Raw genomic sequence first — 22,372 nt, 5'->3', positions numbered from 1 at the left:
ATTCTCTAATATCCCATATGTGAGTGGCCTGTCTTGTGGCTGCATGTATGCAAGTTGCATATGTGCAGACACATGGCAACTAGCCCCATCTGGCATCTCTCTACAGAAGTAAATTGAGATGCAGGTAAGAGTAGTTGGCACATGAAAGCAAGTATGCAAATCGCATGTATGTGGTCATGTGACCTTCCGCTTGTCCTGGGATTACCAGGGAATCATACAGTGATTGCAAACTTTTGTCCCAAGCCTGGACAACCCCTTTAATTAAAGTACATTTGTAAATGTAATCTATTTCTACTTTAAACACACTAAACATTTTTTTTCTCAATACCCCTCTTAAGGATGGACATCTATTTTGAGGTCCTATGGCTCTTTATTCCAAGAGTGCCTAAATCCACTCAAGAAAGTTAGTTAATCCATTGAGCTCACTGTATGCTCACCTGAGGTGCAATGTATTTTGTCCTACTTCTTAACTCTTTGTAGCTATCTGATCTCATTCTCATTGGTTATAGAACTAAAATGATACCCACCTGTGGAAGTTGTTTTGCAATGTCCCCACCAACAAACACAGCTTCCAGGTAAATCCAAAGGTTTTGCACCGTAAGCCAGTTCTCAATAATTTCTGTGGTGTTGGACAGTTTTTGTACCCATTGCTGTATGGTTGGTTTAAATGGTGCATTATATCTGTTTAAAACACACATCAAAAATAAAAATCACTGTCATATTAAAGACTGTTTCATATATATTTATTTAAAGAAAATGTCTTGGCATAATAGTTGTAACCATAGAACTCTAAAATCTCTACTGCCAAATTTCGGTGACAAACATCAAATCATAATTCAAAAAAAGAATTATATATTCATTTTTTTAATTTATGCTTTAAAGGAAATATATATACATAGCTACTTTTATCGTAGGCCAGTCATTTTCTCTATTTGGATTGGCAAGAAATAGAAGGAAATCTTATAAACGGCTTGGCAACATGCTAAGCTACAGACAGCTACATAAATGTAACTGCAATTTATTTAAAAAAAAAAATCTTTTCAGGTAAAAGAAAAAAAATGTTGGATTTGAAAAGCTAACGGTTAGAACGTTTGTATCCATATATCCAAGCCCCTTTGCAACATCGATCAGCTATGTATATAGAAATCACAGGTGTCACACAGGCCATGGCGTAAATGTCAGTGTGGGAATTTTCTTAGCTGCCAATATCTATGCCCATTGTTCAGTAGCTCTTAGAAAAATTGTAAAGAGCTCAAATTTCTTTCTCTGACTGCCGGCTTTGAAGTGACTTTTCTTTAATAGAATAGATCCACATTTAAGACGTAACCTTTTGCTAGTGCAAAAGTCTACAGCGTGTGATCTTATTTATCAGAAACGAAAGCCAACAGGTATAGTACAGTAGATGGGAATAACAGGAAAATATCTTGAAAACCCAAATTACAGCAGGAAAACTTCAGCAAATCGTTAAGGAAACACTATAAGAATACCTATCTTAGGTGTAAAACAACGGGTAGGAGTGAGAACATCTGGACATTGTAGATCATTAGATAATGCAGAATTTTACTTTCTACTGTCAGAAAATGTTTCTCAAAGCCAAGGACTACTTATTGCACTTTTGTTTTTCCATCTGTCTATTGCATGCCATAATCAAACATGCTTGTCAACTTTTGGAAGAGTTGATGATGGAATGCGTAACAGATGGTGAAGACAAAACACATATTATACATGCAGTATATATATTTTGGCATCATTTGAAGATGTCCACACTCATGAAATATTGTGTTATTACACTGATGGCTATTCAATCTGAACATCACAACAATGTATATGATTGGGTAGCTTCTTTTATTTGCAGACAATTTCAAAAGGAAAATAATAAATTGGGAAATAATTTTGATCAGTTGTTGTGGAACATAGCCTACTTATATTCAACTCAATCCATCTACAATGGATACTTTTCGAGACAGAAAGTAGAGGTACCTACTGTCACAGGGTTTCCGCAACAGAGAGGAGCCAGAAGACCACGGCATCTGATTGCTTCTACTCCTATGCTGAGAAGAAGCACTTCACCTTCATTTTAAATGTATTTATTCTTTTTGGCAGAACAGGAGTTAATCATCCATGTTGGAAAACCCTGAATTCCCAGCTGAGCCCAGTTAGCCACTCCCATTCCCATTATAACCTGGCTCGTGATTCAATTCCATGTCAGAGCTAGCATTTGCTGCATAGCTTAGGAGGAGAGGAGTTCGTATGAGAAAGAGTTCTGGAGGAGTTTTATTACGGCGCACGGAAATACTCACCTTGCTTCCTAGGTCCCTCGCCGCATCCCGCCTCCTCTTCAGGGTCCTCAGCTGCGCTGAGGAACCCGTTTCCCACGCATGCACGCTAGGCAGCTTAGGTCACGGTCGCGAGCACTCCCGGCTGTAACAACCCTGCTGGCATCACTGCATGGCCTCCCATCCCCCACCTGCATTATACTCAAACTCACTTACTTCTCTGGGCCTTGTTGTGACTTCTCTCTGCTGCCAGCTCCATGCTGTGTGCCTCATGTCTGCTGCTTGCTCTGTGCATGCTCTGCCTGTGTGCATAGGTGGCGGCGCCGGCAACTCCTGTGTCTTATTGAGACTGTGTGCACCTTGCTAAGGTGTCCCCGGCCAATTGCCATGAGGCTTCCTGTATTTAAGACTTCCCCACCCATTGGTGGGGGCCTGTGCATCTTACTCCCTCAGTCAGATCTTAGCTGCTCAGGTGCCAGGCCCTGTCTCTGTTACTCTTATGTCCACCACCTAGGGGAGCGTTGTACCCTGGTTTGCATCCTGTATTTGCCATCCAGTGGGGCCTTGTACCCTGGCCTATGTCCGCCACCCAGAGGGGCGTTTGACCCTGGCTTGTGTCCATGTCTCTGTCCCTTTGTCTTAGCCAAGTCTTGTTCCTGTGTCCGTTTATATCCCTGCCTTGGTTTCCTTTCCCTGCTGTGCCTACTGCCTACTCTGTGTCTTGTTTGCTCTCTGCTTTGCTCCTTGCTCTGCATGTTACATTGCTCTGCTCTCTGTGGTTTTGCTCTGGGCTCTGCATTCTGTGTCTTGCTCTGCACTCTGCCTGTTCCTGTGTCCGTTTATATCCCTGCCTTCGTTTCCTTTCCCTGCTGTGCGCACTCTGTGTCTTGTTTGCTCTGCTTTGGCTCTGCGACCTTGTTTTGCTCCTTGCTCTGCATAATGTTACCTTGCTCTGCTCTCTGTGGTTTTGCTCTGGGCTCTGCACTCTGACTTTGCTCTGCTCTCGGCTCTGCACTCTGTGGTTTTGCTCTCCGCTCTGCACTCTGTGGCTTTGCTCTGCACTCAGCTCTGCACTCTGACTTTGTTCTGCTCTCAGCTCTGCATTCTGTGACTTTAATCCCAGCTCTGCTCTCTGTAACTTTGCTCTGCACTCTGTGGCTTTGCTCTGCGGCTCCGCTCAGCTCTCGCTCTGCGGCTCCGCTCCTTGCGGTTTTACCTGGCTCTGCTCCTTGCGGTTCTACCTGGCTCTGCTCCTTGTGGTTCTACGTCTCTTGCTCTTGGCCCCGCCTCCTGCGTTTCTGCACTTGGCTCCACCTTCTGCTCTTGGCTCCGCCTCCTGCGTTTCTGCATGTGGCTCCGCCTCCTGCTATTGGCTCCGCCTCCTGCGTTTCTGCACTTAGCTTCGCCTCCTGCTCTTGGCTCCACCTCCTGCGTTTCTGCACTTGGCTCCTCCTCCTGGCTGCGTCTCCTGCATCTCTGTTCTTGGCTCTAGCTCCTGTGCTTTCACTTTGCATTGGCTCTTGCGGTCTTTCTCTACCTATTCTTAAGTCATCCTGTCTGAACAGGTTCTTACCTGTATTCCATACCTGCCTGCAGACCAATCCCTACCGATTCTTCCAGTGTTCTTACAGCCTTGTCCGCCTGTCCTGCCAGAGAGCCAGCCGTACTTGCCTGCCTACTAGAGAGCCAGTCACGCCCGCCTGCCTGCCAGTGTCTCTGTTGTACCTGTCTGCCTGTCTGTGTCCCAGCCGTGCCCGCCTGTCTGCCAGAGTGCCAGCTGTGCCCGCTTGCCTGTCTATGTTCCGTTCTCCGGTGGGATCAGCAGCCACAGACAGACACCACCCTGGAGTAGCACCTGGTAGCTTCCTGCCGCACAAGTCTGACCGAACCATCAGAGGCTCCAGCGAAGACCAAGGAAGCTACTTAGTTACGCCCCTTTCAGGGTGACGTTGAACGAAATTTATTGGTTATATTAAATTTTTGTGGAAATTCAAAAACTGAAAAGTGGGGCGTGCAATATTATTTGGCGCTTTAACGTAATACTTTGTTGCGCCACCTTTTGCTGCGATTACAGCTGCAAGTCGCTTGGGGTATGTCTCTATCAGTTTTGTACATTGAGAGACTGAACAATGGCCACCACACAGGACCAACACTAAATGAAAGGAGTCCCCATCACCCCCAAGGAGTGGAGTCGTGCACCGACCACAGCCACAGTGGCAATGCAACAGCATGGCAGTTGGCCTGGTGTCTCACAGCCCCCATGCTGCAAGACGGAGTCCCCATGACTCTAGACCCACTAAGAGGTTTGCTGTGACGTGGCAGTGGGCTTTATACAGTCTGATCAGAATGTTAACCCCTTTACCCCCAAGGGTGGTTTGCATGTTATGGACCGGGCCAATTTTTACAATTCTGACCACTGTCCCTTTATGAGGTTATAACTCTGGAACGCTTCAACGGATCCCGGTGATTCTGACATTGTTTTCTCGTGACATATTGTACTTCATGATAGTGGTAAAATTTCTTTGATATTACCTGCGTTTATTTGTGAAAAAAAAACGGAAATATGGAAAAAATTTTGAAAATTTCGCAATTTTCCAACTTTGAATTTTTATGCAATTAAATCACAGAGATATGTCACACAAAATACTTAATAAGTAACATTTCCCACATGTCTACTTTACATCAGCACAATTTTGGAACCAATTTTTTTTTTTGTTAGGGAGTTACAAGGGTTAAAAGTTGACCAGCAATTTCTCATTTTTACAACACCATTTTATTTTAGGGACCACATCTCATTTGAAGTCATTTTGAGGGGTCTATATGATAGAAAATACTCAAGTGTGACACCATTCTAAAAACTGCACCCCTCAAGGTTCTCAAAACCACATTCAGGAAGTTTATTAACCCTTCAGGTGTTTCACAGGAATTTTTGGAATGTTTAAATAAAAATTAACATTTAACTTTTTTCACAAAAAATTTACTTCAGCTCCAATTTGTTTTATTTTACCAAGGGTTACAGGAGAAAATGGACCCCAAACCTTGTTGTACAATTTGTCCTGAGTACGCCAATATCCCATAAGTGGAGGTAAACCACTGTTTGGGCGCATGACAGATCTTGGAAGCGAAGGAGCGCCATTTGACTTTTTAATGCAAAATTGACTAGAATTGAGATGGGACGCCATGTTGCGTTTGGAGAGCCCCTGATGTGCCTAAACATTGAAACCCCCCACAAGTGACACCATTTTGGAAAGTAGACCCCCTAAGGAACTTATCTAGAGATGTGGTGAGCACTTTGACCCACCAAGTGCTTCACAGAAGTTTATAATGCAGAACCGTAAAAATAAAAAATCATTTTTTTTCACAAAAATTATCTTTGCGCCCCCAATTTTTTATTTTCCCAATGGTAAGAGAAGAAATTGGAACCAAAAAGTTGTTGTACAATTTGTCCTGAGTACGCTGATACCCCATATGTGGGGGTAAACCACTGTTTGGGCGCATGGGAGAGCTCGGAAGGGAAGGAGCGCCGTTTGACCTTTCAATGCAAAATTGACAGGAATTGAGATGGGACGCCATGTTGCGTTTGAAGAGCCACTGATGTGCCTAAACATTGAAACCCCCCACAAGTGACACCATTTTGGAAAGTAGACCCCCTAAGGAACTTATCTAGATGTGTGGTGAGCACTTTGACCCACCAAGACCTTCACAGAAGTTTATAATGCAGAGCCGTAAAAATAAAACAAAAATTTTTTATCACAAAAATTATTTTTTAGTCCCCAGTTTTGTATTTTCCCAAGGGTAACAGGAGAAATTGGACCCCAAAAGTTGTTGTGCAATTTGTCCTGACTGCGCTGATACCCCATATGTGGGGGGGAACCACCGTTTGGGCGCATGGGAGGGCTCGGAAGGGAAGGAGCGCCATTTGGAATACAGACTTAGATGGAATGGTCTGCAGGCGTCACATTGCGTTTGCAGAGCCCCTAATGTACCTAAACAGTAGAAACCCCCCACAATTGACCCCATATTGGAAACTAGACCCCCCAAGGAACTTAGCTAGATGTGTTGTGAGAACTTTGAGCCCCCAAGTGTTTCACTACAGTTTCTAACGCAGAGCCGTGAAAATAAAAAATCTTTTTCTTTCCCACAAAAATTATTTTTTAGCCCCCAGTTTTGTATTTTCCCAAGGGTAACAGGAGAAATTGAACCCCAAAAGTTGTTGTCCAATTTGTCCTGAGTACGCTGATACCCCATATGTTGGGGTAAACTCCTGTTTGGACACACGGGAGAGCTCGGAAGGGAAGGAGCACTGTTTTACTTTTTCAACGCAGAATTGGCTGGAATTGAGATCGGACGCCATGTCGCGTTTGGAGAGCCCCTGATGTGTCTAAACAGTGGAAACCCCTAAATTATAACTGAAACCCTAATCCAAACACACCCCTAACCCTAATCCCAATGGTAACCCTAACCACACCTCTAACCCAGACACACCCCTAACACTAATCCCAACCCTATTCCCAACCGCAAATGTAATCCAAACCCTAACCCTAACTTTAGCCCCAGCCCTAACTGTAGCCTTAACCCTAACTGTAGCCTTAACCCTAGCCCTAACCCTAGCCTTAACCCTAGCCCTAACCCTAGCCCTAACCCTAGCCCTAGGCCTAACCCTAACCCTAGCCCTAATCCTAGCCCTAACCCTAACCCTAGCCCTAGCCCTAACCCTAGCCCTAACCCTAGCCCTAACCCTAGCCCTAGCCCTAGCCCTAGCCCTAACCCTAGCCCTAACCCTAGCCCTAACCCTAGCCCTAGCCCTAACCCTAGCCCTAACCCTAATGGGAAAATAGAAATAAATACATTTTTTTAATTTTTCCCTAACTAAGGGGGTGATGAAGGGGGGTTTGATTTACTTTTATAGCGGGTTTTTTAGCGGATTTTTATGATTGGCAGCCGTCACACACTGAAAGACGCTTTTTATTGCAAAAAATATTTTTTGCGTTACCACATTTTGAGAGCTATAATTTTTCCATATTTTGGTCCACAGAATCATGTGAGGTCTTGTTTTTTGCGGGACGAGTTGACGTTTTTATTAGTAACATTTTCGGGCACGTGACATTTTTTGATCGCTTTTTATTCCGATTTTTGTGAGGCAGAATTACCAAAAACCAGCTATTCATGAATTTCTTTTGGGGGAGGCGTTTATACCGTTCCGCGTTTGGTAAAATTGATAAAGCAGTTTTATTCTTCGGGTCAGTACGATTACAGCGACACCTCATTTATATCATTTTTTTAATGTTTTGGCGCTTTTATACGATAAAAACTATTTTATAGAAAAAATAATTATTTTTGCATCGCTTTATTCTGAGGACTATAACTTTTTTATTTTTTTGCTGATGTTGCTGTATGGTGGCTCAATTTTTGCGGGACAAGATGGCGCTTTCAGCAGTACCATGGTTATTTATATCTGTCTTTTTGATCGCGAGTTATTCCACTTTTTGTTCGGTGGTATGATAATAAAGCATTGTTTTTTGTCTCGTTTTTTTTTTTTTCTTACGGTGTTTACTGAAGGGGTTAACTAGTGGGACAGTTTTATAGGTCGGGTCGTTACGGACGCGGCGATACTAAATATGTGTACTTTTATTGTTTGTTTTTTTTATTTAGATAAAGAAATGTATTTATGGGAATAATATTTTTTTTTTTCCATTATTTAGGATTTTTTTTTTATTTATTTTTTTTACACACTTGTAAAAAAAATTTTTTTACTTTTTTACTTTGTCCCAGGGGGGACAATACAGATCGTTGATCTGCCGGTTTGCACAGCACTCTGACAGATCACCGATCTGTCTGAGAGCAGTGCAGCATTACCAAGTGCCTGCTCTGAGCAGGCTCTGTGAAGCCACCTCCCTCCCTGCAGGACCCGGATCCGCGGCCATCTTGGATCCGGGACTTTCTGCAGGGAGGGAGGTAGGAGACCCCCGGAGCAACGCGATCACATCGGGGGTCTCAGGGAAGCCCGCAGGGAGCCCCCTCCCTGCGCGATGCTTCCCTGCACTGCCGGCACATCGCGATCATGTTTGATCGCGGTGTGCCGGGGGTTAATGTGCCGGGGGCGGTCCGTGACCGCTCCTGGCACATAGTGCCGGATGTCAGCTGCGATAAGCAGCTGACACCCGGCCGCGATCGCCCATGACGTACTATTCCGTCTGTGGGAAGTAAAGCCCACCCCACATGGACGGAATAGTACGTCTAATGGCAGAAAGGGGTTAAACTAAGAACCTCATGTTTGGTTAAATATATTTTTGCCAAGAGGCATTAGATCATTGCATGATTTTTGGGAGTGCTGTCCTCTCTCTTTTTTCAGCATACTTTATGGCAGAGTGGCCCTACGGAAGCTTCTCCTCAGTGCAAGACATATGAAAGCCCACATAGAGTCTGCTAAAAAAAAAACACACGAGGGACTCCCAGACTAAGAGAAATGTCGCGCCTGCCGCTTCTCTCCCTAGCCGCCGACATACTTACCCAGCCGTGCATGCTCCTGCTGCTGCTGCCGCGTCTTCCGAGTCTTCCTCCTCCTGGCGTTCCTCTCCGCGCGCGCCCGGCATGTGTGCACGTCCATCGTCCTCCTCGCTTCCGGTTTCTTTACAATCTCCTGGCTCCTGTCGGCCCACCTAGCACCATTCGTGCGTTTCCGTTTGTCCCTTATCCGTCTCGTGTCCTCATTGTGTCCTGCTTCCCATACCTCCTCTTAGACTAATAGTAGCTCTTTCTCATAGTCTCCAGACACCGCTATCCGCTTCTTAGTCTGTCTCCTCCTGTGACTCCTACCTCCTGTCCCCAGGTATCAGCTTTCGCAGCAATAGTCTCCCCTGGGCCTGCCCCTGATGCTCCCTGTTTAGGGGGTGGTCCACCAGGCCAGCTCACCCTAGGGAGGTTCATTGTCGCAGTCCTGCGGGTTCACTCTAGGAATTTCTCTCTCTCCTTATTCCGTTATGTTACAGTACAATCAGTCCATGGACCCCGCTGGTATCCCGTCCCCAACCCAAAAGGAACTTCTATGTCTACGGGAGAATCAGACTAGGATTATGTCCTTTCTTACAACTATGGAGTCCCATCTCTCGACCCTCCAGACAACCAATCCGGGGAGCGCATCCCAGCTGGCCAGTCTCCAACAGGAGCTTACTCAGCAGCGTGATACCCAGGCCCATATCCTTAACTATATGGCATCTGTGGATGACCGTCTCCTCGCTCTTCAGACTGCTGCCTCTGCCTCGACCCAAGCCATAGTTGTACCGCTGTACAGAGGAGATCCCAAGTTATGTAGGGTCACTTAACCAGTGTCAACTACATTTTGAGTTGATGCCACAGCAATACCCCACAGATTGAGCCAAAGTGGCCTTTGTGGTATCCCATCTGGAGGGAGAGGCTTTAGCCTGGGTCAACCCTCTTTGGGAGTGTGACGATCCTTTAGTCTCACAACTTTCCTCCTTTCTTGACACCTTCTGTAAGGTATTCGATGAGCCGGGTCATTTGGTCTCTGCTACTGAGGCGCGCTTTAACCTCCACCAGGGTACGCACTCTGTGGGTCAATACGCCATTCGGTTTCACACCTTATCTTCCGAGTTAGGTTGGAACAATGAAGCCTTGGTGGGAGCTTTTTGGCATGGTCTTTCGGCTCGAATTAAAGATGAGCTGGCGGGTCGGGATGCTCCGACATCTTTGGAGGATCTGATTTCCTTGGCGACTCGCATTGATTTACGCTTTCAGGAGCGTTCCCGTGAGGCCGCTAGGGAGAGATTTCCTTGAGTTTCTTCAGCTACCCGTAGTCCTTCCCGCTCTAGTCCTGTGTCGAGTTCGGCTGGTCCTGCCCCGGAGCCCATGCAATTGGACTGACTCAAGCCTGTAGAGCAGGGCCGAAGGGAAAGACTCACACAGGGTCTCTGTTTCTACTGTGGTAGTATTTCTCATTTTCTGTGTTCCTGTCCCTTGAGACCGGGAAATGCCTCCGCCTAGGACAGGTAAGAGAGGACTCCCTAGGTGGTTCTGATTCCTCTCTACCCTTGATTCTCTCTGTTCTTTTTCACTTGGGTTCCAAGCGTTCTTCTGAAGTAGTTTATGTCGAGTCAGGTGTGGCCAACTTCAGTGTCTCCTGATTTACCCCTTGTACACTTCTGAGACCCAAGCTATGTTCGAGTATGTACAGGAAAATTTAGCCAGGGGCTTTATTCGTAAATCCTCTTCTCCCGCTGGTGCAGGTTTCTTTTTTGTCAAGAAGAAAGATGGTTCCCTTCGTCCCTGCATCGACTACCGAGGTCTCAACAATATCACGATTAAGAACAAGTACCCACTTCCTCTCATTCCAGAGTTGTTCGCCCGTCTCCGGGGTGCGAGAATCTTCATAAAATTGGATCTACGTGGACCCTACAATTTCATCCGTATCCATTCTGGTGACGAGTGGAAGACTGCATTCAATACCCGAGACGGCCATTATAAGTATTTGGTTATGCCTTTCGGCTTGTGCAACGCTCCCGCAGTATTCCACGCGCTTGTGAATGATGTGTTTCGGGATCTACTATATTCCTGTGTGGTGGTGTACTTAGATGATATTCTTATATTTTCTCCAGATCTCTCTACCCACACAACAGACGTCCGTCAAGTTCTTCTACGTCTCAGAGCGAATCATCTGTATGCCAAGCTTGAGAAATGTGCCTTCGAACAGTCTTCCCTACCGTTCTTAGGGTATATCATATCTGACTCAGGTCTACATATGGATCCAGTAAAAGTGTCCGCCGTACTGAACTGGCCGCGTCCTCAGGGAATTAAGGCAATCCAACGGTTCCTTGGTTTCGCTAATTATTACCGACAGTTCATTCCACACTTTTCCACCCTGTCTGGTTCTATCTACGCACTGATTTTCAAGGGGGCAAACCCTCACTCTTGGCCTCCTGAGGCCGAGAGAGCTTTCCAGTCCTTGAAGCAAGCCTTTGCCACAGCTCCCGTTCTCCATCGGCCTGAAGTTAACAAGCCCTTCATTCTGGAGGTGGATGTTTCTGCTATTGGAGCTGGAGCGGTTCTTTCTCAGAAGTCCTCCTCCGGTCGACTAGTTCCCTGCAGCTTCTTTTCTAAGACCTTCTACTCCTCCGAGAGGAACTATACTATTGGTGACAGGGAACTGCTGGCAATCAAACTAGCATTGAAGGAATGGCGGTATTTGTGGAGGGAGCAGTACATCCATTCAAGAGCTACTCGGAAAAGGTTTGTAGAGTGAACGGCACCAGAGGAATACTCTGTCAGGACTTGGATACACGTGAGTCCACTTTACCAGCTTGCACGAAATCTCAGGGATCGAGGTGCTCAGCATTAATAGCTTAAAGTCTATGATGCAAAAAATTGAAAGAAATGCGGCACTCACCCTTTGCTGCTTGTGAAATCGTGCTGTTTTTATTGGACCGACATGAAGAAATTGTTACATGTCCATGTATTACATCAGGCGTGCAGGAGGTGTGGGGAGAGAAAGTGGATTTCACAAGCAGCCATTCGAGATCTACACAGATCACAAGAATCTGGCATACATCCGTTCAGCACAAAGGCTTAACCCTCGGCAGGCCAGGTGGTCGTTGTTCTTTGCCCGATTTGATTTTGAGTTACATTTCCGTCCTGGCGACAAGAACTTTGAAGCTGACACCTTATCCAGATCGTTTCTTACTACCGATTTCGAGGAGAGGCCTTCGCATGTTGTGGATCCAAACAAGATCATCTTGGTTTCTCCTGTTAGTTTGACTTCGTTGCCTCCGAGAAAGACTTTTGTTCAAGAGAGCAATAGAAGGCGAGTTTTACATTGGGGTCATGCTTCCAGGCTGGCAGGGCATGTCGGCTTCAAGAATACCTTTACTCTGGTATTGCGATACTACTGGTGGCCATCTCTTCCTCTCGATGTCCGAAATTTTTTCGCTTCCTGTCCCTCGTGCACCAAGAACAAGGTTCCTAGGCATCCTCCCCCTGGTCTTTTGCATCCGCTTCTTATACCATCTGCTCCTTGGCAACATATTTCAATGGACTTTAATACTGATTTACCTCGGTCGTCTGGTCATACTGTTATTTTTGTAGTCGTGGACCGATTTTCCAAGATGGCTCATTTTGTCCCTCTTTCTGGATTACCTTCTGCTCCCGAATTAGCAAAAATCTTCATCGCTTATATTTTTCGGATACATGGCTTCCGCAACATATAGTTTCAGAGAGAGGAGTACAGTTTACCTCGTGCTTCTGGCATGCATTATGCAAACTAATGAACGTGACACTAGCTTTCTCCTCCGCCTACCTTCCGCAAACCAATGGTCAGGCAGACTGCACTAATCAAATCCTGGTTTCCTATCTTCGTCATTTCTCTAATGCCCACCAGAACAATTGGTCTAGTTTACTTCCTTGGGCCAAGTTTGCATACAACAATCACTATAGTGAATCCTCCTCCAAGTCGCCTTTCTTTATCGTTTATGGACAACATCCTGGTGTTCCTCTGCTGGTACCCCCTGCCTCGGGTGTGCCAGCGGCTGATCTTCTGTCCGCAGAGTTCTCCAGTGTCTAGCAGGAGACCAAAAACGCACTTGAACGAGCTGGAGGCAGAATTTAAAAACATGCCGACAAGAGGCGTCTGGATTCTCCACCTTTCCAACCTGGAGATAAAGTGTGGTTGTCCTCTATGACTCCTAGTTTTCTAAGTTGACAGATGAGGGGGGTGCCAGTACAGGGGTAGCACTGTTTCAGCAAGGCATGTCCTCTGAAAGCCAGAGGAGTGTCTGCTCCAGTAAGGAGGAAAATAGGAGAGCAGGGCAGGCCAGACAGGTGCTGGTAGTGGGGGACTCAATTATTAGGGGAACAGATAGGGCAATCTGTCACAAAGACAGGGATTGTCGAACGGTGTGCTGCCTACCTGGCTCTCGAGTCCGACACATCGCTGATCGGGTTGACAGATTATTGGGAGGGGCTGGTGAGGACCCAGCGGTCATGGTGCACATTGGCACAAATGACAAAGTTAGATGTAGGTGGAAGGTCCTTAAAAATGATTTCAGGGACTGCAAGCTGAAAGCAAGGACCTCCAATGTGGTATTTTCCGAAATACTGCCTGTACCACGTGCTACGCCAGAGAAGCAACGGGAGATTAGGGAGGTTAATAAATGGCTCAAGAATTGGTGTAGGAAGGAGGGTTTAGGTTCTTGGAGAACTGGGCCAACTTCTCAGTTGCCTACAGGTTCTACGCTAGGGACGGGCTGCACCCCAATGAGGAGGGTGCAGCTGTGGTGGGGGGAGAAAATGGCTAGAAGGTCGGAGGAGTGTTTAACCCTCCGTCACATACAACTGATCTGACAGGCGCTTCTCTTTTACTTTCATTTCTCCTTCCTCACCAGATTGTGAGGAAACCCCCTCCCTCCAGGTAGTCTCCTGTCTCTTGAAGGTCTGTGAAACCTGATATCACAGTTGGATTTCAGAGCTTCAGGGGAGAGGATATAGCTGCACAGATCTCTCAGGCTCATTGTATGTGAATACGTCACATTCAGTAAGGTTGGTATTTTATGTTTTTATTCATCACAATAGTTTATTTAGCTTGTTTTATGAATGTATAGCACAAAATGTGAGGATATTTCATAGAAATAAGGGAGATTTTATAAAAGAAAGTGTGCTGCTCAGGCATATACAGTAGTTCCCTAACATATTCCTTCTCTTGCTTCAGATTATCTGCTGAAATGGAGAGGAAAATGTACAATTTATCCAAACAACTTGATGTTGAGGAAGTAACAAACATGCTGTTAGATGATAGAGACCTCACGCTGGCCAATGGTCATATTTTTTGCTATGTTGAATTTGGGTGGTATAAATTCACAAGTAATTTATCTTGAAAACAAGCTTGAACCACTCCGTAGACTATTGTATCTGAAAAAATTGGCCCATGAACTAGTACTTGGAGAGCTACGCAGGAGAAGCGTGAAAACAATCGGTATCCCCTCTCGCCTTCAAGTTCAGCTCAAAAGGTTCCGCCCAGAAGATGATGGTGAAAAGTCACCATCTGCACCACCTCACAAAAGAAGGAGATGCACCACCTGCCAAACGGAAAGCGGAACCAGAAGGCTTTCAAATTATGAATGTCTCAAATGTCATAAAGCAATTTGCCTGACACATGCAAAAATGGTGTGTAATTCTTGCCATTTGCTCTGCAAGTGTGACTTTTCTGGGGAAACCTCAGCATCTACTTCAGATTGAATATGTTTTTAATAGTACTTAAGGTACCTTAAAATTAAGTTTGTGTTCAAAAATTTTCTTTGTACATTTTTTTGAGAGAGTCGAACTGGGGACTATTTGGCGGGAGTTTTGAAAAGTTTGTATTTCATAGTTATTAGTTTTATGTTAAGTAAATGTTTTTTTTTGCAACTGATTATGTGTAGTCTCTTTTATTACATCCCTATGAAGGTCACTGATCACTTTTAGAGCACTGAAATTGCAAACATTAGATATTATAGGTATTTTTCCAGCAGGCGCCTGACAGGCACATTGTATGTGAACTCGTTAGTCCGAATATTGTATGTGACGGAGGGTTAAACTAGGGATTGGGGGGAGGGTATTCATTTTATAGGTGGGGAAGATAGTGCAGATAGTGACCTGGGCACAAATAAAGAAGTTGGGGGTGGCGGTGGCATCGGGGGTGGGGTTAGCACAGTTAATAATTTAAGAAAGAATCGAGGCACAGAGAGATACATAAAGTGTATGTATACTAATGTCATAAGCCTCGCCAACAAAATGGATGAATTAGAATTAATTTTGTTGGAGCAAAATTATGACATGGTTGGGATATCGGAGACATGGCTGGACGAGAGCCATGACTGGGCTGTTAACTTAACTCTCTCCCTGATTAGCCTCAGGAAAAAAGTGTAATAAAGTATAAAGGGCATAATCCCCTAAGGGCAATCAGGGACAGTGTCAGAGGCACTCCCAGATACATGTGTGTGATATATTAAGTATTTTATATCTGTCTTGAGACTCTTTTGGCTGTGAGCACTATGCACTTTATTCTGTATTTTACCTATATGCAATATTGAACTGTGCCTCAAGCGGATGATATTAAATTCTTTATCTTGGATGTAATACACATGGTATATTTATACCCAGGATACTGTCATCATACATGTTCCATCCAATGTATGTTTCTTTCCATACTGTTTTTTCAGTTTGCTTTTATCTCCTTAAAACACTTTAAAATTAGTATTTTCAATAAAGACATTATTGATTCTTTTACGCTGTGTTGGGGGACTTTTGTTGCTAGTTTACAGATTTTGTGGTTGATCACGGTCCTCCGTACTTTTGTGGATATTAGGTTTAGTATAGCCTACTAGTTACGCCTATACTATTAGATTAGGCGGGATTCCCAGCAGTAAGTGCACCCTATGAGAACAGACACCCTACTTTACAAGGCCAAAATTGCTGGGCTTTTTATTCCTCTTTTTGTGGCTTTACTTTTAATTTCAGTATTAGGACTCGCAAGTGTGAGGTGCCTTGGCACTTGTTACAAGCCTTGCATAACTTGGCCAAAATATCAACCAATACATCATATATTATGTATATTTTTTTGCACGTCATTTTTCAGGGTGCGGCCAAGCCCAGCATTTTTTTACCTTGTAAATTAAGGTGTCTGTTCTCATGGGGTGCACTTAGATTATGTGCCAAATTTGGTGAAAGGTCCTTTTTGACCATGTAAAAGCCAATATTGCTTAAATATATTTGCTTGTATATAAAAATGTATTTACAGGACTACAAAACGCCCAATCTTCTTATGATTAAGTGATGTAAACATAAGAGGATAATTTATCTTTTAAGAAGAAAAGGGACTGCCTAGCAAAGCTCCATGACAAGTATTGCAAGCATGAAAATGGGCTTATGTTTTGGTCAATATATGTAGCCTGTTTAATAAAACCATGCACAGCAGTGAGCTAGAGAAAATGTGTCAGCTACCTGTTACTCATTATAGAACCCAATACCATAAGACTATCTTCCATCAGTGCTATTTTCTCAGATGTGTCAGATCCCTTGAGTAGAAGTTCTCCTCTTGACTTGAACTGGGCGAAAGTAAACACATGGGCACTCCATTCATTGATGACATTCTTCAGCTTTGCTTCAATATCTTTCTCTTTGACTGCACTGATACAGATGTCCTTTAACAAAAATAATGAAAGTCATCCAAATGCATTCCAAACACTTCACGAAAGTTTACAGTGTTATTTTCAGATGATTTTACTACATTGACATAGTGTCCCCCATAAGTGACCTGGCACTACATTGGCCAACGCCTATTGACTTGCCATAGTATGCAGGTGCACATTTTTAGTAAGTCTAGGTAGAGCTATTCTTGTATATAAGTAGTCATACTTTTTCAAATTATACAGTACATAATTTAAAGGGATTGTCCAGTCTAAGAAGAAAAGTCTGTAGTCACGTTATGCCTCAAAGTTATAGCGGAGGGAGGAGAGTATTAGGCAATTATGCAAATGTTGTAAATGTGGTCACATGACCACCCACCTACGTGGGGGCTTCTATGGAATCGTCACAGTGTAGCACACTCTGTAACAATTCAGACGTCTGCAGTCACATACAGTGATGCTCTTTTAGATTTCTTTTCTATTTCTTACTCTTTAATTTTTTCTTCCTACTAAAGCTTTCCACTTTGAAGCTTATCAGAACTGTACTTACAAAGAAAGTGCACAAGTAAAGTGTAAAGATTCTTAATATTTTTCTAATTGTATGTTTGTGTATCTGAAGCTATTTGCATATAGTTGTCTTTTATATTACACTTTTGTAAAAAAAATCATTTAATTAAAAATGGAAAATAAAGTCTATATTTATAGTGAATATTACTACTGGTTTTCTGAAAAAAAGATTGAAGAAGAGTGTTTCTTACGGTAGAGACACATCTAATAATGTGACATAAATGACTGTTCCTACAAGGTAAGTGCACAATTATAGTGTAAAGACTTTTAATATTTTTTGACTGCATGTTAGTTGAACTGATGCCATTTGCAAGTAGTTGTTTTTTTATATTCAATCACAGAGAAAAAAGACAGGGGGCACTACCAGTGGGCAGAGGACCAATCACAACCTATGAGGTAAGTATGAACAGGGGTGTGACCGATGCACAGCAACAAAATGTATCAAGAGAGCAAGAGAAAGAACCATGCATATAGAGTGCACTCCCAAAGTACAGTCAAATTACAAAATTGCTAAATTTATTGAAAAAGACAGGAAACACAATAAAAGCATATTAAAACACAAACAACAACACCACTGGTCCTATAATAAATCAGCATATAGAGACGACCTTAAGGCACAAAAATGTGTCACGAGTAATACCACACATATGCACATAAAATGGTTTATTCTTGTATAAATATACAAAATAAGGCAATCGGTATAGTCTGGGCGTCCCCAGAAAACCATATAGTAGAGGGGTGCCCCTGTGTAGATAAAGGAGCTAATGCTAGCTATAAGGACCCAATAAGCCTAATGAATATCAGCAAAAAATGAGTATAAACCATCTAAGATGCGACTCCTACGTATAAGGAAGCAAGGCTACAAATATAGTAGAAATATCAGCCCAATAAGTAGTATGGAAACGCTTAGGGTTCACACGCCATCACAATGAAAAAAATAAGGGAAGAACCTATGCCGAAAGGTTAAGCCAAGAGGCTGCATGTAGAAAAAAGATCACCATGTCAGGCGGTCCAGTACGTTGCGTCAGCCGTCAGGAGGTCAAGGGGCGAATAGTCCTTGGACCGAAGTAGTGTGGGGGAAGCCCCACGCATATCGCTGCAAGATGCAGCTTCGTCAGGGGAAGTGGCAAGGGAGGGAGTCAGGAAGACTTAAATAGCGGTCGATCAGTTGGTCACAAGTAATAACAGGTGTGCGCCGACTGGTATCCTCTGCTTCCGGGTCTTCACACACCTGAGACACTGGTGTTTCTTGCACTGTCATACAGTTGACAGAGTGGAAAACGCCCCATGATCAGGGTGCCAAACCCAAACAGTAGCACTGACTTCCTGGAGAAGTCTGTGTTCAGGGTCCATGCCGAACCGGACCCCGAAATTTGCTGTTCGGTTTTGCCCATCTCTAAACTTGGAGAAGGTTATGTTTTGGGGCCGCTTTGGTTTGGTGTCTTAAATCTGTGCAGGGTACAATAAAATCTCAAGACTATCAAGGCATTCTGGAGTGAAATGTGTTGACCAGTGTTAGAAAGCTTGGTCTGAGTTGCAGGTGATGAGTCAACCAACAAGATAATGACCCAAAATACACAGCTAAAACATGCAAGAATGGCTAAGAGCAAAGCATTGGACTATACTGAAATGGCCTCCTGTGACATCTGATCTATATCCTATTGACCATCTTTGGAAGGAGAACTACATGCAGTCTGGAGAAGGCAACCTTTACACCTGAGACAGCTGCAGCAGTTTGCTCAAAGGAGTGGGTCAAAATACCTGTGGACAGGAGCAGATGTCTCATTGAGAGTTACAGAAATTGTCTGCAGTGATTGACTCAAAAGGTTGTGCAACAAAATGCCAAGTTAAGGGTACCATAATAATTTTCCAGGTCATTTTAATTTTTTGTTATGTTTAACCATAATACAAAAGCAAGGTCTGATTTTCATTAGAATGATTTTCAGTACATTTAAATCGAAAATTACTTTTGTCAATTTCAAATTATTTCAGTGACCATTGTGGGCTTTCCTGAAGAATACCAACAATTTTATCCATGTCTAAGTCTTTAACTTAGTAGTAAATTATATACTCTACTCATCAAATATCTTTCCTGAAAAATAGATTTTGATGAATAATCCCGAGCAGGCAGAAATACATAATAGTGTCAGCTTAGCTTGTGTTAGCATTATTATTTGTGTGCAGATACATTTCTTAAAACTCCACAATTTATTTATTTGTTAATAGTTGTTAGATACTATGACATACTGATAGGTAGGCTCAATAAATCTAAACATCAGAGAATGATAAAAACAACAGAAACCATATAATTTGGCCAACAAAAAATTAAGTGCCAAGTCCATTGCCAAGGAACCAATAAACAGTATTGTGCTCTAGCAGTAAATTGTCTTCTGACAATTCCTTTTAATGGAAATCATGTCATAAATTGGCTGCAGTGATTGCCTAGGGACTGTTTATTCATTCTTGTATAGCAAATAATTGCAAAACACTATTTAGTTGCTGACAAGATACTAGATGGTAGACAAAAAGCTTTCGCTTGGGACGGGTGGTAGCATTTCAAGTGTTTCACTGAATTTGTACTCTAAAACTTTGAATCATTGTGCTAGGTTTTTTCTTTTCACCCATGGAATATTCCTTTGAGGCCCAGATGATATGTTAGAATTTATTTTTTATTACCCTACCCAACAATGTAATTAGTTTGGCAACCAGACACACAGTCCGCAAAAAAACATGGACATATGAACATCTCCATAGATTATAATAGGCATGAGTTCTAGCCATACAAAACAGACATCTGAATGAGACCCAAAGCACCTGCCAGGCTCAACGTAACTTGTATTTAATGATTTACTGTAAAAGAAAAAAAAAAATTGGGCCTCATAAATTGTTATTGCCATCATAACCAAAATTCAGCTTTCATTTAGTATACATGAATGTGAATGGGGTCACTGACTCACAGGTCCAATTTTTCTTGGTTGCAATGCTATTCAGTCATATTGTAAAAGACTAGAACATTTTTATTGTTCCAGATTCCTCTAATTATATGTTTGATACATTCAAGTCACAGCCATCGCGTAATTTATTTTAAGTGCACAAGGCTATTTGCATGGCTAATTGAAGTAGAAAAAAATGAGTATGCTGTACTTAAGAAGACAAGCTACGCAGCATACACACAAATGAAGGGCTCCGATGCTGATGTACTCTCATTTGTTTTATATAAATATTCATACAACAATTACATCTCCGCATGCTTCCATTTACAGATAGCTATAGTTCACCTCCCTCGGAACAGAACTCATTGATATTGAAGAGGAAATGCCACCTGCAGACCAGACTGCTTCTCCAAACCTATGCACATATGTGGGTTCACAGATTCAAAGATTAATCATTTTATCTTTTTTGAGCTTGTTTGCATTTTATGATGTCCACTTGTACCTTTTGACAATGAGAAGTGTAAAGATCGCTGTCACAAGAGGTGCATCCGAGCCCGTAAAGGAGGGAAGCCCACCAGGGCCTCTCTATTTTCAACTGCATGTGCATTTAGTATAACGGGCCTGGGGGTATTTACTGCGTGGGGGAGTTTTAGCGTAACAGTGCTGGAGATTTACTGTGTGGGGGAGCTTTACTGTGTATAGGGGAGATTTAGTGTAAAGGGCTGGGGGAGATTTACTGTAAGTGGGGGTATTTGCTGAGTGGGGGCATTTAGTGTAACAGGGCTGGGGGAGATTTACTGTAAGTGGGGGTATATGCTGAGTGGGGGCATTTAGTGTAACAGGGTTGGGGGAGATTTACTGTGTGCAGTGGCATACCACCAATGGTGGCAGGCCACGCATCTGCTATCGGGCCTGTGAGCTGTGCCCCCACTATAAAGGGTCAGTCAGCACGAGCAATAATGATGGAGGAGGGACGCTTCCACACCCATCATTCTGCCTCAACATCTGACATATCAGAGCAATGGTTATGATGACGTCATTACAGCGTGCCCGCTGTTCTGAGATGTTCGACGCTTAACACCACATGCTTAGGAGACTGGAGCATCAGGTGGAACGAGGAAAGGTGAGTATTGTAATTATTTTTTTTAATCGGTGACTGGTGACCATACTAGAGTATGGAGGACCATAGGGGTGTATGAAGGACCATGGCAGGTACATTATATTGTATGGAGGACTATGAGGAGTGCATTATAGTCTGTGGAGGACCATAGGGGGTGCACTATATTGTATGGAGGACCATGGGTGTGCATTATGTTGTATTTCCCTTCTGTACCAGTCTGTCATTGTAAATTTGTTTACTGTAAATGATATCTATCACTCTGTACGTAACCCCTTTCTCATGTACAGCACCATGGAATTAATGGTGATATATAAATAATAATAATAATAATAATAAAGTATCTGGAGAGTGCATTATATTGTATGGAGGACCAAGGGGAGTGCATTATATTGTATGGAGGACCATGGGGAGTGCATTATAATCTAAGTAGGACCATGGGAGTGCATTATACTATATGGAGGATTATAGGGGAATAATGGAGGACTATATGGGGCCCATTATACTATATGAAAGGTTATATGGGGCCATTATATTGTGTGAAAGTAATTATTCAGTATGAAAGTTTTTGTAGGATCCATCATACTGTGTGGAGAGCTATGTGGGGGCCATTATACTGTATGTAGGCCCATTACACTGTATGAAAGGCTGTGTGGGGGTCAGAGTTGAGGGGTCATACTGTGTTGGGGTCACCATACTTTGCCTTGGGAGGTGAGGTGGGGTAAAGTAGGGTCATTATACTTGCATGGGTATGCTATTGTGGAATAATTCACCATGGGGTATCATATGTGTTTGGGGGATACTTTTGTTGGCATTATAGTTTATGGGGCAATGAAAAAGAATCTAGAACTTCAGCAGGAGCAAAATTGCTATCTAAAGGCTGGAAAGTTGTAAGATATGTTATTCAGTGATCCCGACAATTATTAATTTATTTTATTTTTGGGGGAGGGCAACTAGAACTATGGGGCCTTATGATTTCTATGTATGCCCCTGACTGTGTGTGGGGGTATTTACTATGTGGAGGAGATTTAGTGTAACAGGGATGGGGGAGATTTACTGTGTGTGGGGTGTTTACTGAATGTGGGGGGAGACTTACTGTGTGTGGGGGTATTAACTGTGTGGGAGATTTAATGTAACGGGGATGGGGAGACTTACTGTGGTGTAGGAGATTTCATGTAATGGTGGGATGATTTGAGGACACAAGTTTGGGTAGCAAGGAAGAGACAGGTGCAAACACAATATGGGGAGCAGGAGAAATTTGAAGACGCAATATGAGTAGCAATGGGGGGGAATGGGCGGCATGTTTGAGGG

General features: G+C 43.4%; 1 protein-coding gene across 1 annotated transcript in view; it reads right to left on the bottom strand.

Annotated features, from left to right (window-relative positions):
• LOC138642420 (dynein axonemal heavy chain 5-like) overlaps window positions 1-22,372 on the bottom strand; it is a 546,381-nt gene that overhangs the window by 355,120 nt on the left and 168,889 nt on the right. Inside the window, exons 35-36 of the mRNA XM_069730567.1 lie at window positions 16,260-16,459; window positions 528-681 (exon numbers count right to left, since the gene is read on the bottom strand). Of these exons, the coding sequence (XP_069586668.1) occupies window positions 528-681; window positions 16,260-16,459 (354 nt within the window). The remainder of the gene's footprint in view (window positions 1-527; window positions 682-16,259; window positions 16,460-22,372) is intronic.

Source organism: Ranitomeya imitator, chromosome 6 (assembly GCF_032444005.1).
Source record: "Ranitomeya imitator isolate aRanImi1 chromosome 6, aRanImi1.pri, whole genome shotgun sequence".
Taxonomy (NCBI): Eukaryota; Metazoa; Chordata; class Amphibia; order Anura; family Dendrobatidae; genus Ranitomeya; species Ranitomeya imitator.
Note: the sequence above shows the minus strand (reverse complement) of the source record. Positions and strands in the feature narration are given on the sequence as shown.